Source organism: Scleropages formosus, chromosome 21 (assembly GCF_900964775.1).
Source record: "Scleropages formosus chromosome 21, fSclFor1.1, whole genome shotgun sequence".
Lineage (NCBI taxonomy): Eukaryota > Metazoa > Chordata > Actinopteri > Osteoglossiformes > Osteoglossidae > Scleropages > Scleropages formosus.
The window spans coordinates 3,059,246-3,076,845 of NC_041826.1; the positions used below are offsets into that span (position 1 = coordinate 3,059,246).

General features: G+C 43.2%; 1 protein-coding gene across 2 annotated transcripts in view; it reads right to left on the bottom strand.

Moving 5' to 3' along the window:
- The window catches only part of arhgap15 (Rho GTPase activating protein 15), a 136,043-nt gene extending 119,399 nt beyond the window's left edge, over positions 1-16,644 (bottom strand). Inside the window, exons 1-2 of one of the 2 annotated variants that reach the window (XM_018735561.2) lie at positions 16,453-16,644; positions 13,181-13,343 (exon numbers count right to left, since the gene is read on the bottom strand). In XM_018735561.2, the coding sequence (XP_018591077.1) occupies positions 13,181-13,343; positions 16,453-16,466 (177 nt within the window). In that variant the 5' untranslated portion in view covers positions 16,467-16,644. The remainder of the gene's footprint in view (positions 1-13,180; positions 13,344-16,452) is intronic. The other variant, XM_018735560.2, reaches the window with a different exon arrangement.
- Positions 16,645-17,600: the final 956 nt, after the last annotated feature.

A 17,600-nucleotide genomic window follows, 5' to 3' on the forward strand; every position in this document is an offset into this window, starting at 1 on the left:
TTCTGAAATGATAGACATATATTTGTTTCCATGGACAATGCAATACATATTATTAACTGGTTCCTACTTCACCAAGTAAGTGTTTACACCTGTTATGAAGGCATACACACATTTCTGAACCGCTTGTCTGGAGCCTAACCTGGCAACAGAGGGCGTAAGGCTGGAGGGGACACACCCAGGACAGGACACCAGTCTGTCACAAGGCACCCCAAGCGGGATTCGAACCCCAGACCCCCCGGACAGCAGGACCCGGTTCAACCCACTGTACCACCACGCCCCCATTATGAAGGCAATTAAAAAATTAAGTTTTATTTTTCAATTAATCAACTATAATCCTGGAATTACAACACAGTAACTCATTAAGAGATCAGAATAGGAATTTATTCTGGTCATAAACATTTCGTGTTAAATATTATTTTCACTTCTGTAAATTTGAAATTGTGCATTTTATTCATATTTCTAACAATTTGAGTTGGTAGTCACTGACTGCCATGAGTATACTACAGTTGTGAAGTGCTTATAAATTAACTGAATGTGGCTTTTATTTTGTTGTACAGTGTAGATGTACATAGTTTATGCGGAAAGTCCAGGGGGAAATAATTTAATATGTGCTTATAAAGACACGCCTGGATATATGAAATATATGAAAGTAATGAATGCAGTTTATCCGTAATCAGTGAAGATCACTGGGTATCTGGTGATGCTCTGGTGTGTATCTTTAAAACCACACTTAAAAATATATGACAATTGAGAAAAACTCTTTAAAATGTGTATTCTGTTGCGATGACTGTTCAGCTGAGTTTGTGGGAGACAAGCCAGTCCGCTGGGGCCGGGGCCTTCAGAGAATTACTCGGACCTGCACCAGTGCTGCCAGAAGACACTCCTTTTCGGAGTGCCATGCAGCGGGTGTGGCCGCGGGCTCTGCATTTACCATGTTCAGGGACACGTTTAAGGCAAGGTGACAGAATAATATAGGAGAAGCATTTAGTAATTTCCAGAGAGCTCTGGGTGGTACTGTTCCGGAAGACACCGACGCTTACCTAACCTGCTAAGTGAGCAGCCGAACGGCACTCCTGAGGAATGGCTTCCAAGCATATAAAAAATGCACTCTGACAACGCTGTCTTCCCTCCAGGAGCCCATGCCAAAAACTACAATATTTCTTATGAAAGCGCTTTTACTGAAGATGCCGAGGATTAAGGGAAAAAACACTGCAGGACACTGCTGTGTCACCTACCATTAAAGAGCCTTAATCTTCCTGTTCGGAAATACTTGCACAAAATAGGTCAGGGAAGGGAGTGCGAGAGGAAGAGGTTTTATTCTCCTCTGTTACCCCCCCCACATGTGCGTGCATGCGTGAGTGTGTGTGTATGTTTTACACACACACCGATGATAGCCTGGGTCATTTATCCGCTGCCAGGCTTGGCTGTGCTCCCTGTGCTCTGGGAAGCCAGGGAGTCCGAGGAGTGCTTTCTGGACCGGGCCGGACCGGGTCAGGCTGCCCTGGGCCACCTGTCAGAGGGAGAGGAGACCCCCAGTGGACACTACCAGGGGAACTGGGCCTTTAGGCTTGTGTTTGTGTGCTCCTCTCCACTCCTAAGATATTAAAGTATAATGTCCTACATGGAGGCAACGTTCAGTTTAAAGGACCATCTGACTGACCCTATACACACAATAACTATTTAAGTGAAATTTTTTCAGACACCTCCAAAGAACACACATTTCACATTTAATTTATTTTCAAATCATTGAAAATAAAGAAGTATTTCACATCGATGTAGCTTCCCAGGACATCTGTCATGCACAAGCCATCATATTCACACTATGTGTACAATGTCTACAGCTGCTTGTCCCGAGCGGGTTCGCGGTGAAGTGGAGCCTAACCCGGCAACACAGGGTGCAAGGCTGAGGGGGTGGGGACACACCCAGGACGGACACCGGTCCACCGCAAGACACCCCCAGCAGGACTCGAACCCCAGACCCAGCAGAGAGCGGGACTCGGCCAAACACGCTGCGCCACCGCATCCCCCATTACATTAATTAATTACATTTATTTATTCAGCAGACACTTTTCTCCAAAGCGACTTCCAATGAACTCTAGGCAGTGTTATCAGTCCACACACCTTATTCACCACGGTGACTTACACTGCTAGATACGTTACTTACAATGGGTCACTAATCCATACATCAGTGGAACACATTCTCTCTCTCACTCACACACTATGAAAGCATACACACATGCACACAGGTTCACGATGTATAGGGCATTGTTTTATATATGTTGCGTATTAAAACAGTGAACAGTAAAATTGTATTTGGCCATGTTTCCAGGATAGTACCTAGACTGCAGTGACCCCGTCTTGAACAAGCAATAATGGTTAGTTAGTTAGTTAGTTAGTTAGTTAGTTTAAATGGTAAAAATCTGTAACTCAAAAGACTATACGGGTCTTTTCAGAAGTTCTCAAAGGTCTCTAAAGAAGCAAACGTTGGATGGAGGAGATAACTGGCAGTTTATGCTACAGTAGAACAGTATATATACTGTAAAGTGCCTTTAGTCTGTCCACACGTAGTACACATAAGATATCCCGCAAAGCATGATTCTCATGGTTCCTGAAGTGGCCCACAAATAAAAGCGACTCCTCAGCCTCCGCACATTAAATCTCAGTCTTCCGGCTCCTTCTAGTGAACCCTTTCTCTGCATTATTTATAAGGTTGTCACCAAAATGTGAAGTGTGCGCAATGTAAAAATATTTAAAATGTATAACGATGATAAAGAAGGCGCTGGGGGGAAAAAAAAAAAGGCCATGCAGGCACTTTTAGATCTCTGAAAGCGAGAGCTGAATTAAACACTGTTTAAAGACGAGTAAAAAGGGGAGTGGAATAAAAAAGATATGTGCAGCATTTTCTAATCTTTCCCCTTTGATATTGCACTCTTTCACAAAGCTGTCAGTCGTTGCCTATCTGTTGCGTGTCTTTTATGATTTGTTAAATGAGTCTTCGGACGATCGGCTTTTCCTTTTGATTAAACAAAAGCTGTCAAATGGAATACATTTCTACAGAAAATATGAATACAAGAATAAAGGCTGCTTGGATGACCAAAGAAAACTCAGGGAAAGACAGCAGCTTCCGGACTAAAATTTACTTCCCAGAAATATGACAATGCACTGTTAACGTAAATAAGTGAAATTAAACATAATGCAGCCACGCCACAAATAAATGAAAGATAAATGTTATATAATCCTAATATGTCCAATATAAAGTTACATTTAATAGATAAATCTCCAATGATTAGGAAAAAATTTCAGTACGAAACAAAGGGCCGCATCGCATTTTCTGGAAGCAAGTGCTGAAAATGTTTTCTTTGCAGTTTTTACCGTGTGATTTGCTGTGTGTGTAAGGAGTTTGTTTTACACGCCTATTCGTGGTGTGGAAGGAGGGTGTGTGTGTGAGGGGAGAGCCGCTCTGGAGCCGCTGCCCCTCAGTGCCTGCGCTGCGCTCTGCAAAGGGGTGCTGTGGCGAGGGGTCCGATCCACGGGGGGTCCCGTGTCCCCGGGGTCCACAAGGAGCCAATTGTTAGAGGAGAGCGAGCGGCCTGCTTCGCAGCTGCGACTCCGACTTGCCCTTGTTATGCGCGGTACAGATGCCACAGACAACTGAGCTGTGGCAGCAGTGCAACCGAGTCGCGATCCTATCAGGCCTTTTAAAGAGGAATATGAAATACAGATAATAAGTGTGTTCCTTTATTTCCCTTCTCATTCAAATGCCACAAGCTGTAAGCTTTTTTGACATTTTTGACACTTAGACACTTTCGAAGAGAAACTCCGCTCTGTGAAGAATGTCCTCACCGCTGGTAATAATTCATAGTTTTCTTTTCTTTAGAATTTTTACATATTATTACAATTTAAACTTCATTAGCCAAAATAATGCAGCAGAAAGATATTGCCTATGCGGAGAAAATATTGGCTTTTAATGATCATTTTGAAAAAAAAAATCATCTTGTAGTTGGAAAATTGCTGTTTTGAATATTATCGCCAATATTTCAGGAAGAAATTGGTTTGTATTTTTAATGGCAGAAGAACTTGTTCTTTAAATTAAATTGCCCAAGTATTTGCGCAGGACCCTTTTTCTCAGTAAATAATTACACATGTAAAACACTGCTGGATTATGCATTTTGTACCAGAAACTTTTGAAAAAATATTTTAATAATAGAGATTTTATCATTAGCCTTTTCCTACAGCCAAATGTACTGTTTTTTTTTTTTTTTTTTTTCCGTTCCCCGAATCGAATGTATGATTTATGTCTCCGCGCTCGCGAGGGCGCGTCTCCTCTTAGCGCGGTGTCGTCCTGCCCTCTACCGTCCGCGCAGCGCGAGGCTCCAGGGCGCGCGCCGCGCCCTCGCGCTTCTCCCTTTTTCCCGCCGTGGACCGCGAGGACCCTCGTCTCTGAGTCCCCCGGCAAGTTCAAGGTCAGAGTCCGGTTATTTCCAGCTCATCTCTCCTTTGAGCCGTTTCACAGGATGACAAGAGCGCAGCGCCATCCGGGGTCAGCTGTGTTACAGGACTGCTTACATAAATGGGCACGTGGAAATCAATCCCGGGTGACAGTGTCTTCGGGACACTTGGGCCTGTGTCGTGCGCGTGTGCTCGCGCGTGCTTGCGTGCTTGCGTGCGCGTGCGCGTGACCGGTTTCGTAATTGCTCGAACCGTGGCAGTTTGGAGGGCGCCAATTTTTCATACTAAGATGGAAAAATTAATTGTCTTGAAAAAAATAATAAAAGACTTGCTTAACACAGACACCGTTTTATTAGATGATTAAAAAAGATGTGCCGCCGTATACGTAAATTATACAGTATAGTATATACAACAACATCTGACGAAACGAACTAGTCAGTGTTGCTCTACGCAGTAGTGAGTAAATATTATAATACATGTTTGTTCCTTTAACGAACCGTAGTCTTGAAAATTAGTTTTCATTCCCTTTCAGTCGTTGAGTATAAATGCGTCCTGCGTGCATTTTGTTCGTACGTGTTCATGAAACATTTTACTTATCAATAATCAAGTCGTTAAGTTAATCATTCAAAAAATTTTCCACAGATAATATATAATATAATTTTATTATATGTTTATATATATTTACACACATATTTGTGTAATATATATATATATAATACATACATGCATACATACACACACACACATATATATATACATACATATGTTTGTGTATGTATGTATGTGTACTGTTATTAATGTAGAGATATTCCTGCTGGATTCATTCTTGCCTGGGGCCCCAAAAACCCTACCACTGGCATGTGTGTTTGTGTGATGCGTGTGTGTACAAACTGTCAGATGCCAGCCTGTCCTGAAAAGGGTGTGTCAGGAGCTCTGACAGCTCTGTCGCTGTGTATTAGCGGAAGGCCGGACGGACGCGCAGCTCGCAGTCTCGTGCTCTCAGAGAGCGGCACAGCGCTGTGTGACACCTGCATCTCTCTGCTGTTGTGATGGCCCTCCCCTTCTTGACTCGCTGTTCCCACACACCTCTGGTTCACATTTGCAACTATTCCTTCAGCTCCTCATTCACTTACAGTGTTACGCTGCCTACAGTTATGGACTTATTAATTCAGCTGGGGGAGGGGGCGTGGTGGTGTAGTGGGTTTGACCGGGTCCTGCTCTCCAGTGGGTCTGGGGTTCGAGTCCTGCTTGGGGTGCCTTGCGATGGACTGGCGTCTCATCCTGGGTGTGCCCCCTCCCACCCTGCGCTCTGTGTTGCCAGGTTAGGCTATGGTTTGCTGCAACCCCGCCTGGGACAAGTGGTTTCGGACTGTGTGTGTGTGCATGTAATACAACTGGGTAATAATAATAATAATAATAATAATAATAATAATAATAGTAACATATTAGAGTGGGTACCTTCCCCAAAGATACTACAGCAAAAGGTGCAGATCAAACCCACAACCTCACAGTTCAAAGGCAATAGCGCTAACCACTGTGATATCTGCCCACGGTGTAAAACAGTGCAACCTTCTCATGGTGATACTGTTCTCACACCCTTTTCTGAGGCTCTGCTCCACCACCATATTTCAAAGCCTAAAGGAACCACAGTTGTGCACTGGGTTGTTTGTCCTAGCAGTCCTTCATAACGGTACCTATTCAGCACTTTGTGTCCAGTCGTTGTAAAACTGTGCATGCGCTACAGTTCGTTTTTTTAATGTGCTTATACACCATGTAAATGAAAATGCTGTTAGTCTCAGATGAAAGAACATTTTTGCAGAATACATTATTTACAGAGTATGGACTGCAGTGTGATCCACAGTTACAGGTTACTTGAGTGGGAGTATAAATCCTTTCCTTACTTGTTTGTGCAGTTCTGCTACCTGACATATACTTCAGTGTGGATGCTGGGTGGATGTGTGTGTGTTTGTATATATAATAAAAAAAATTATATAGTACTGTGCAAAAATCTTAGGGACTTAGATGTTTCACAAAAATATTTGTTTCAGACGGTTATTTAGTGCCTTCTGCATTAGTGTCAATGGGAAAGAGCATATTTTAGATTTCCAAGCATTCATTATGCAAAAGTTACAGTATTACAGTAAGGGTTTTGTATGTCGTTAAAGAAAGAAAGTACACACACACACACACACACACACACACACACACACTATCTGAAACCACTTGTCCTGAGCCGGGTCGCGGCTAACTGGAGCCTAATCCAGCAACACAGGGCGCAAGGCTGGAGGGGGAGGGGACACACCCAGGACGAGACACCAGTCCATCACAAGGCACCCCAAGTAGGGCTCAAACCCCAGACCCGCCGGAGAACGGGACCTGGCCAAACCCGCTGCAACCCTGCTCAGGACAAGCAGTTGTTGATGATGGATGGTTACTAAGCTTTGTAGGAAATTTATTAATTAAGAGCATTATTTTTGGGAGCATTCTCATTTACAGCCTTCTTCCCTAACCAAGTGCCTAAAACTTTTGCACAGTACTATATATATATATATATATTTAGTATATGGATGTGTATGTGTGTCTGACACTCTTGTCACATGATGCCATACACCTGTATATTGTTGTCAGTGTGCACTGTGGAGGACGTGGATCACCGCTGCTTATTTGCACATTCGGATCATCCAGCATACATCTGTTGGCCTTTGGGGTGGTGAACTACCGACTTCCCAATGGAGGCCTCGTGTCTCCCACAAGGTATGTTTAAGATAACATAACTTCAAGATGACATTAAACTCCAGGTACATTTGCGCATACAAGGAATCTAACATGGTGAGCACGCATGGACACTTTAAACTCACAGAACACCACCTGAACAGATCTGGTACCATATCCTAAATTTAGGTGCCAAGAGTAAATATACAATCAGTGCAAACATCATAGTACAACTGCCCACATGGAAGCGTATGACTACATTTGAGTGATATCAATGTTTATTATAACTATTAATGGTATATGATGATAACAGCATGTGTTTAGTGGTTAGAGCTGCTACTTCTTACTTTGGCGGTTTTGCGTTCAAATCCCAGCTCTGACATCCTTGCTTGTATTTAGCTTGAAGTGATACAGTAGAGGGTGGGTTTGGTCAGGGCCTGCTATGCAGTGGATGTGGGGTTCAAGTCCTGCTTGGGGCTCCTTACAGTGGACTGGCATCCCATCCAGGGTGTGTCTCCAGCCCCTTGCCCTGTGTTGCTGGGTTAGGCCCCGGTTCACCGCGACCCTGCTCAGGACAAGTGGTTGTAGACATTGTGTGTGATGCAGCAGAAATAACCCAACTGATAAATGGGTAAATCAGTGTAAGCATCTTAATGCTGCAGATTGCATTGGAGAAAAGTGTCTAGTAAAGGTATAATAAAAATGTAGTCATCATTACGGTGGGGTTTCTCCTTTTGATTCACGCAATCAGCATACCGTTTCAATGATCCTTGCATTTCAGCGACCAAACTGTGTCTGAACCCAAACCCATTAGGCTCGACGGCAGGTCAGTGAGCGCCTCAGCTAATTACAGCCCAAACAGGCGACCCCTCCCCCCCCCCAGTGTGGGGACACGGCAGCCTGGAGGACAGGGGCCTCACAAATGGGTCATCTGCATAATTTGCCGGAAAGCAGCGTGAAAAACATTAGGCATGCTCGGTGCAGACGACAATCAAAACATTTCATTTGTTGTCAATTATTCATCACTTTGAAGCTTCTGAAGGGGCTGTTAATATGGAAATCAGCCCACATGCTAACAAGGTTAAAGTATCTCACGTAGGACTGGAATCATCTCAGTACAGTAAGCGCACGTCTCCTGCCCCAGCTTTTCTTTAGTGGTCTCTCTCATAATTCCTATTTCCCTTTTTTTGTCCCCACCCCCACCACCAGAACCAGTAACACTATACAGCATCTTTTTTTCCTCATTCATGAAGAATTTCTTCGACTGGAAAAAGAAAAAAAAAAAAACACTTTCATCGCCATCGTACAAATTATCTGGGTCTTTAATGGGCTTCTCCGATAAGGCGCTGTGCCAAACCATTGTCCATGTCTTGTAAATTGGGACCTGCTCCATGGAGGGGTATCGTGTTACGGAAAAGTTCAGAGAAGCACGGGCATCCACGCTGAATCATTAAAAATCCTTAAAGCTCGCTTATTAGTTGCAGGACTTCTCTCAGCACAACTTTGGCTGTTTCTCACTTGCTTTTGGTCCTGTTTTTGTAACTGGTTTGTGTCGTGGGAACTGCGCCGTGAACTTGGTGCCGTGTTATAATTTTAGTACAAGCCATTACTTCTTTTTATTAAATAACTAGACAGAACTAGTCACTACAACATTTTTTTTTTTTTTAAGTATTGTAAGTTTTTTGCCATTACTCACATGAACAGCACAGGAAATGTGATGTCATGGATGTGTCACAGGGCAGATGCGGTGGTTAATTTTGCTTATAAATAACGAAGATGCTGTGATGATGGGTTCCATAACCCGGTGCCCCAGCTATTTGATCAGAACGATGTGTTCCAGTGGCAGGCACTTAACACAACTGAGCATCACACATGGTGCTCTCAATACATATAACACACAGTGCCCACGTCTCACATGATACAGAGCAGGGCAGGATGGATAATCAAAACACTAAGGAGCACTGATCAGTGGGGCAACCCTCTTACGGGCTGGTGTCTCCTAAGGCATCAGGCTGTGACCAGTGCACCTGGCACCTCTGGGATTGTAGATACAATTGTGGGATTGTGCTGTGCTGAAGGCCATAGCAGGCAAACATAGTCCCTGTATAACCGGGTAACTGCATTCAGCACATCCAGTGAATCAGTAAATCCAGTGTGTTTTACTGCATTCTGATTCAAAGACATCCTTTCGGAAAGGCTAACAGAAGGACAGCAGGTGGCGTAGTGGTTACAGCTGCTGTCTTGCTCCTGAAGGACTCAGGTTCCAGTCCCACCTCCTGCTGTAGTACCCTCGATCAAAGCTCTTACCCTGAACTGGTACAGTAAATCAGTGTAAGTCACTGGAGAAACATGTCAGATAAATGAATGGCACCCTCACGCTGACTGAAGAGCTACACAAAATTTAGCAGCTTGACTCACAGGCTCATGAAATGATACCGAGGACGTTTGAAGCGGGTGCGAATATGTCAGGCCTACATTAGCATTTTTTTAAAAGCAGCTGTTTCATGTGCGCAGCACAAGCACACTCGATGTGTCCGTGAGAACAGGGGGAGAACCTGGGGGGCACAGCACCGAGACGGGTGCTCGCTTCCGCGATGTGTGTTCAAAGGGTTGGCGCCCAGGCGCGGTACACACATCGCCTTGCGCTCCTGCTCCTGCACCCCCCGTGTCAGAGGCCGCACGCTAGAGCCGAGTGGCCCCGGGTGCAAGAGCTTGGTGCACAGCACAAATCGATGCGTCCTCCCGGGCTGCACCCCCCACCTTTCGCTGCCAATCGCGGTTAAAGCGTCATGCGGGGTAGGGAAATTGTGCCGCAGCCAGGCAGCACTCTACAAACCGGACCCACAGCGGACGTCTCCTACTGAGACCCACAGCATTTTACAGGATTCATCATTTATGCTTCAAACTGACAGAGACTTAATTTTTTCTTGTCGTCTTAATAATTAATTTTATTATTATGTCAAAGCTGAGTCAGTGCTTTTATCTAAAGCAAGTTTATATACCTGGGTACCGGTACATGAGCTTCTTTCTCTGGAGTATTATAACAAACTATCATTTTTCTTCTAATAAGTTTTTATTTTGGTACCTACCCTGTTTCTTTACTCTGTGTATTATTATTATTATTATTATTATTATTATTATTATTATTATGCTATAGACCCCAGACTGCCGTGAACCTGACCAGGACAAGTGTCTGAAGATAGATGGATGGATTATTTTGTTGTCCTTTATTTATTTAGCAGAAAATTTCCTATAAAACGACTTATAAATTTAGGTTTATGTACTAAGGTACTTACAGTGGTTTGCCCGTTTACACAGCTGCTGGGTAATTTTTACTGTGTTAGCTCAGGCTCAGTGCTTTGCTCAAAAGCGGTCCCTCAGTTGCCATGTTGTCGTTCTAACCACTACTCCACCTCTTGCTCCCAAAACATATGCAAAAACATTATATTATATTACTCAAGGCATACGCAGATTCAACTATAAATGCATTCATCCAAGATCCTTGCGACTTTTGTGAAATGTTACAGCAACTTTTTTCAGTCACTCCTACTGATCTGCCTCAAACCATAACAGCAGTGCCTGTGCATCTTACCCTCCACTTAAGTAAGTTTGAATCCACTTAATTTATGTGCATTAAACACACCCCCCCCCCGCCCCTTCCCGGTGTTGTCTGCATTTTAGGTATAAAAACAGATTGAAAATAAGTAAAGTGGCTGCCTCATTAATTTTGCTTTGTTTCCATATTTTTGTTCAGTGAACAAAAAAAAATTGCAAATGTAAATTGTGCACCATCCGCCAGCTGAGGAAGGAAGTGCTCATTAGTTTTAAAGAAGGTTAATCCATTTAGCTTTTGCATATTGATATGCCAATTACATCTAATTGTGGAAGAGGCATCTGTCAAGGTAACCGTGCATAAACACATGCAGGAACATTAGGAAGATCCCAACATGTAATAAAGTAGGTGTTAATTGGTAGCCGAGTACTGCGGGCTACTGAGGTGTGTAATGCAGCTCGAGATGGATCGCTTGTAATTCTTCTATATAATTCCATTTGCCACCTCATGCTGAGACGTTGTCAGGCTTATCCAAAAATAGAATAGCATCTCTGTCTCCGTCTCTCTCTCTCTCTTTGTGTGTGTGTGTGTGTGTGTGTTTTGACAGTGAAAGTTTGCATAAGAATATGACTGTTATTTTTTCTCAGCTTTCTGTACAGAAATGTTACAGTACATTTATTCATTTAGCAGATGTTTTTCTCCAAAGTGACATCCAATGAACTCTATGTAGTGTCATCAGCCCACACACCTTATTCACTGCGGTGACTTACACTGCTAGATACACTGCTTACAATGGGTCACTCATCATACATCAGTGGAACACACTCTGTCTGTGTCATTCCCACACTATGGGGGAACCTGAACAGCATGTCTTTGGATTGTGGGAGGAAACCAGAGCACCCAGAAGAAACCCACACAGACACGGGAATAACATGCAAACTCCACACAGACTGAGGAGGGACGGAACCCACGTGCTCTTGCACCACCCAGGTGCTGTAAGACAGCAGCCCTACTCGCTGTACCACCGTGCCACCCAGTAACCCCAGATGGGCCGTGCTGCCGAAGATTCACAACCCACATGTGTGAGTGCTGTCTTATTAAATCTATTATTTGGAGAATCAATATGTAATTCCACTTGAAGATGAAAGGGAAAAGTATATGGTATATTTACATTGACATTTAGGTTTATCCATTACTCATTATTATTACTTAGCAGGCAATTTTCTCCAAAGCGACTTACAAAGAAAAGAAAACAAAAGTGCTTTTCACCAGCAGAGGGAGAAATGTAGATGTAGATTCTCAAAATACAGTCAGTTTGTCTGGTTTCACCATTTAAACCGGCATACATTACATTGGTAGCTGCTCATAGAATTGATAAAACATGGAAGGTATTGAATAATCTGATATTGTCAAGATGGTGTCCTGCCAAGCTGCTTCAAATGTCCAGTCTTAATTAATTTGTCATTCCTTCAGTCCTTATTTTGCTGAACATTGGATACACTAGGTTCAAAACTTATGAAAACAACTGGCAAAGAAAATCTGATTGTAACTTGATTTCTTCATAACTCCAAAGTCACTTTTACCTCTAGCTCATATTCAGTAAAAGATTAATAATACAAATGTCCCTTCATTTATTAGTGGGTTAGGACCTGTAAAACCATCAGATATACCTATGAAAAAAATACTGTAACCCTTCTGTCTGTCCATGATCACTAGGTGCTTGTTCTGTGCACGGCTGCAGTAGTCTACTGTACCCCAGAAGTGCCTGGTGCAAAGCAGGACACACCACAGACATGATGCCACAACATCTGTGTGACACATTTATTATCAATATTTTCATTAGCTTCACACTACATAAAAATGAAAACTTATTTATAATATGCTGCAACCTCTTGTTCAATCACCTAAGCATGGCTAGTGTTTGTGAGCTACTGGACACTTTCACTTTTATTTCTTTATCTACAAAGTCAATGAAGGTCTAATAAAACAGATGCCCCTCCATTTATTTAGTGTTATGGTAATGTAAAAATCTTGGTAACACGAAAAATGTACTAAACTATTTAGTAAAATTTAGTAAACCATTGTATTTGTAAACTAAACTAAAATATTTTGTAAAACTTTTGAAAACTTTCTTCAAGCTGTAAATGCTGGACGCGAGCTGAACGAAGGCGCTTTTAACCTCTGTTGTAATTGTTCTTTCTGAGTGAGTTTTGCTGCCAACTAATGGCTGAACATGGAAATGCAGGTAACTTTCGCTTCACAACAGAAATTTTAAAAACTAACGGCAAGTAAAATTGTCTTTGAAAATTCATAACTCGAACATTAGTAATACAAGGAACCTTTCTTCAAAGAATCTTCTGTAGGTAACCCTTGTCCACTAGAGTTGGAGCTGTCCAGTAAGTCCTACCCAGACTGTGATTTTTATTTTTCTGGTTTGGGAAGTTGCACACAAGGCCGGGGACTCACCTGGGACTGTGGCTGTCCAGGATCTGGGATAACCATGGACTTGGTCTGGCTCAGCCGCTCGCCTGTATTTGTGGAGCTCTTTATCCTCATCTGGACTGCTCCGGCACTCTGCACAGGGAGCGGCACGGCAGGTTTCTTCGGGACATTTTGAATGTTTGTTATTCTGTTCAAGAAATAAAAATGTAGAATATGTTTATAGAATATATATAGAATACATGATGACCATCTAGAATATTGTGTGGAAACAGCAGAAGGGTAAAAATACAAAGTGTGAAAAGGAAATAGCATCAGAATTCAAAAGTGTCCTCCTATACTGTGTGCAAGCAGCATTTCTTCCAGCAGTATGAGAGAGGAAAATGCACACTGGAAACTATTAAAGGAAAAAGTTATGGGTGATATTCTTAATTATTATGTTACCGATCGTAGTCATTCAGGGGAAAAAAAAAAAAAAAAAAAACAATTTTCCTCCAAGTGACAATAATGCATGTGTTGTTTTCCCACCTTTCACCACAAGGGGACGAAAAACTGCAGCTGCAACAGAGAGAATTGATGCAGAAAAGACAGGCTGTTGATTTTACAAGTCAACTGTTTTTACACACTGGAGTGTAAAAATAAAGATTGCTGAACGCTTAGGAAGATTAACCTGTTATGAAATGAATATGATATATCTTATATCATTGCGCAGAGATGTATGTATTGGATTGTAAATATTTAATGCAACATTTAGTTGTGTTCTTCACTACACTTACATGTTAAAAGTAGAAAAAAAAAGAAGTGACAATGGAGTGGACATTGTGGACATCACAGATTTTCCATTTTCATCAACATTTGTCTACTTTGAAGCGAACCAAGTGAAAACGTCTGTTTTGGATTTCCAGTTTTTCTTACAAAAAAAATCCCAGATGCTAAATGTGTCTCCTGAAATTAATTCAAATTCAAAAATAAAATATATATTTTTTTATGGATGACAATGATAACATATTATTATTTATTTATTTTTTTAACAAAAATTATCTTTTCTAACCTGTCTTTTAGTTTTTTTTTCATGAATCAATTATGAAGAACCACTTGTCCGGTGCAGGGTTGAGATGATCTGGAGTCTATTCGCAAACTCTGATCATGAGACAGGCTACACTGGACAAATGCATTTTCATAATTTGGTTCACAGGTGTTTATTGCAAGTTCACAAGATCGCCTCGTACATCTTTAAATATGCACAGCACACAGACACTACGCAGTCAGGGTGCTTTGTAGTGTTACTAACGAATGTCTGAGCTTAAGGAATTATTTATGCTACTGTAAGGGCATTCGTGTTATTAAAGCTGTTTATATTGAATAGTAGTATTGATTAGAGTTGATTTATATTTACCTTCATCTGTTGTTGTGATTGTCTGAGACTCAGTGTGATAGAGAGGACATTTTAAGCATATAGCTGATTTTCTCTTTGAGGGAATATCTGTATCCTATATTAAGAGTGTATTCCAGCTGCCACCGTTCGAACCCGACTAACACGCTACACATAGCCAGAAAAGAGCCAGACCGACACCACTGAGGGACAAGGGTGTGTGTGTGTTTCTGTGTGTATGCGTGTCCCAAAAAGTCTGGTAGAAGCCATAGCATGGAATAAATTCCCTGTGGAAGTAATATTACATTACATTACATTACATTACATTGCATTTATTTAGCTGACGCTTTTCTCCAAAGCAACTTCTAACGAACTCTATGTAGTGTTATCAGTCCACATACCTTATTCACCAAGGTGACTAATGATACTAATAATACTAATGAGAATATTAAGCCAGTTGCATGAAGAAAGGGTACGAACTGCAGCAAGATATGAAGGCTAAATATACCCTTAACATACATATGTATTGTGTGTGTTTGTGTATAAACATATATAATATACATATATACATGCATGTGTATGAGCATGTGTGTGTAGAGTGTATACTGTATGCTAAAGAGGAATAGGGTAAAGCAGTGAATGAAATGGCCCAGGGAGCTGTACTGTACCAGAGTATCAGCTTTTTTTAGGCTTTAAGTTAAACGCGTGTGGCTACTGTTTGTGGTGGAAAGCTTGCTGTCACAAGACATGTTTTGTACAGGCTGCCGAGAGAGAGCTCTGTACCGCAACGCTCCACGAAAACACGGAAAGGATCGTTTTTTTTACAGGCGGCCTTTCCCGAACGTACAGGATGCTCTCCGCACATGCCGGGCCTTCAGAAGCCATGAGGTCATTCGTGTCAAATAAAGAGACGTCTATAATCACGGTTCGCATACTCAATGCAGTCAAGGTGCAGCAACAAAAAAAAAAAGAAGACTTTTTTTTTGCGAGCGCACGGTCTGAGATGTGATGTTATTGAGATGTTAATTGTTTCAGGAAGTGGGGGAGGGGTGCAGTGGCACACAAGCGCTGCCACCTCTCTGGAGGTAGCGGACCGTCGCTTTCTGGGCTCTCAGCGCACACAGGGGCTGCTGGGGAGGGGGGGCTTTCTGAACACCTCCAGGCAGTTTTCGTATGTGGACTGATCAGAGAAAAAAAAAAAAAAAAAAAGTGATGTTTGTGGAAATAAAAATAAAGAACGTGGTCACTTTGGTGTAACGTTCCAGTTCAGCCATGGTTCGTATTGCGACTCAGTTTAAAACAGGTATTTCTGAAATATTTCCATTTCTAAGTCCATTAAGTGCCTGGCTGTGGATGTCGTGGCTCTTCAGATTAATCCACGTACTGCGTGGTACGTTGCCAAAACATTCAGAGCAGACAAACATTGTTAAAAAAAGAAAAAAAAAGAAAAGTTCCTCTTGGTGTTGCGCAAGAGTGTGACGTGTGGTACACAAAATCGGCACAAGTGAAGCGGTTAACACACTTCGAATAAAGTGACCAAGAACCTTTTCCTCATACCAGTTTAAATTAAAATAAATAATTTTTAAAATATAAATATATTTTTTTTCTTTAAAAAAAAAAAAAAAATCCACATTATTTCTCCTTTATCCATATACCGAGATAGTGAAATACGTTCGGACAACGTGCGAAAGCCTGAAATGTTATTTAGCCATAACTTTTTTTCTCTCTCCTTCAACCCAAGCAGCTTGAAGAGGCTGTGTTCATCATTGATAGCACAGGACATCCTGTACGCCTCTCCGCACGGGCTACTTCGCGCCGCGCACGGCTTTTCAAAGCTCGCCACGCGCAACACGACACACGGAGCCAAACTCGAGCGGCAGCGGCACCTCCAGCGTCCCTGGGCGGCCCTCGCGCCGGGGTTCCTTACCTTGCGCTCGCCATTTCTCCGCCACATTAATTTCACCGTGATGTTGAAAGAGAAAAGCTCCTTCGGAGACAGGAAGCTGGTGGCGTCACATGGCCGCTCGAACCTCTGACTCTCTCACAGCGCGGCCCTGTCAGTGCCTGAGTCGGCATGCGAAACTTTAACCGTCGCCACTTCCTGGAAGCGACTGCTGGGGAAGAAGCGCGTCGGCAGCAGTCAGCACGGCCACGGCCGAGCGGCGATGGCTCGCCGGACGCTGAGGCTCCCGGTCGAGGAGGCCGTCTGAACCTTTGAAAAGAGAAAAGTCCGATGCAAGATGGATGGAAAGAGCCGGGGAGGGTTCGCTTCCCCTTCTTTCACTCTGTTTTCACCAAGCGGCTCTCTGCGGAACACGGTGCCGTCACCCGGCTGCTGTCACACACCTGAAAATGTCACACGGTTAATCTGACACAGGGGTGCGGTGGCACAGTAGGTTGGACTGGGTCCTGCCCTCCGGTGGGTCTGGGGTTCGAGTCCCGCTTGGGGTGCCTTGTAGTGGACTGGCATCCTGTCCTGGGTGTGTCCCCTCCCCCCCTCCAGCCCTTTGCCCTGTGTTGCCAGGTTAGGCTCTGGCTCCCTGTGACCCTGTATGGGGAAAGTGGTTCAGTCAGTGTGTGTGTGTGTGTGTGTGTGTGTGTGTGTGTGTGTGTGTGTGTGTGTGTGTGTGTGTGTGTGTGTAATATGACATGTGTTATGGTGTGTACAGTATGTATGGTGCCTTGGGATTGTTGTAAGAGGATGTTCCCTCTGGGTTAGGTGTGTTAACTGCTGTCCAAGGACAGGTTAAGACAGAATGTGACATTTGGAGAGGTTTGTCAGGGTGGACATTTTCCAAAAGGGTTGTGTGTGACATCGTGGTCACGTGGAGATTACAGTGGGCTTCCCACTGTGCCGCAGCCCATGACCCCGACCAGAGGGGCACCCACAGAGTGCCTCACACTAGGATTAGTGATTCATATTGGGTGGGGAGGATCGCTCACCTTCCTGTCAAAGTGGGCATCATGGAAGGAGGTGGCACAACAAATAGCGCTGCTGTCTCAGAGCACCTCCGTGGTGTAGGAGGACATGGGTTTGATTCCCTGCTCGGTCTGTGTGGCGTTTGCATGTTCTCT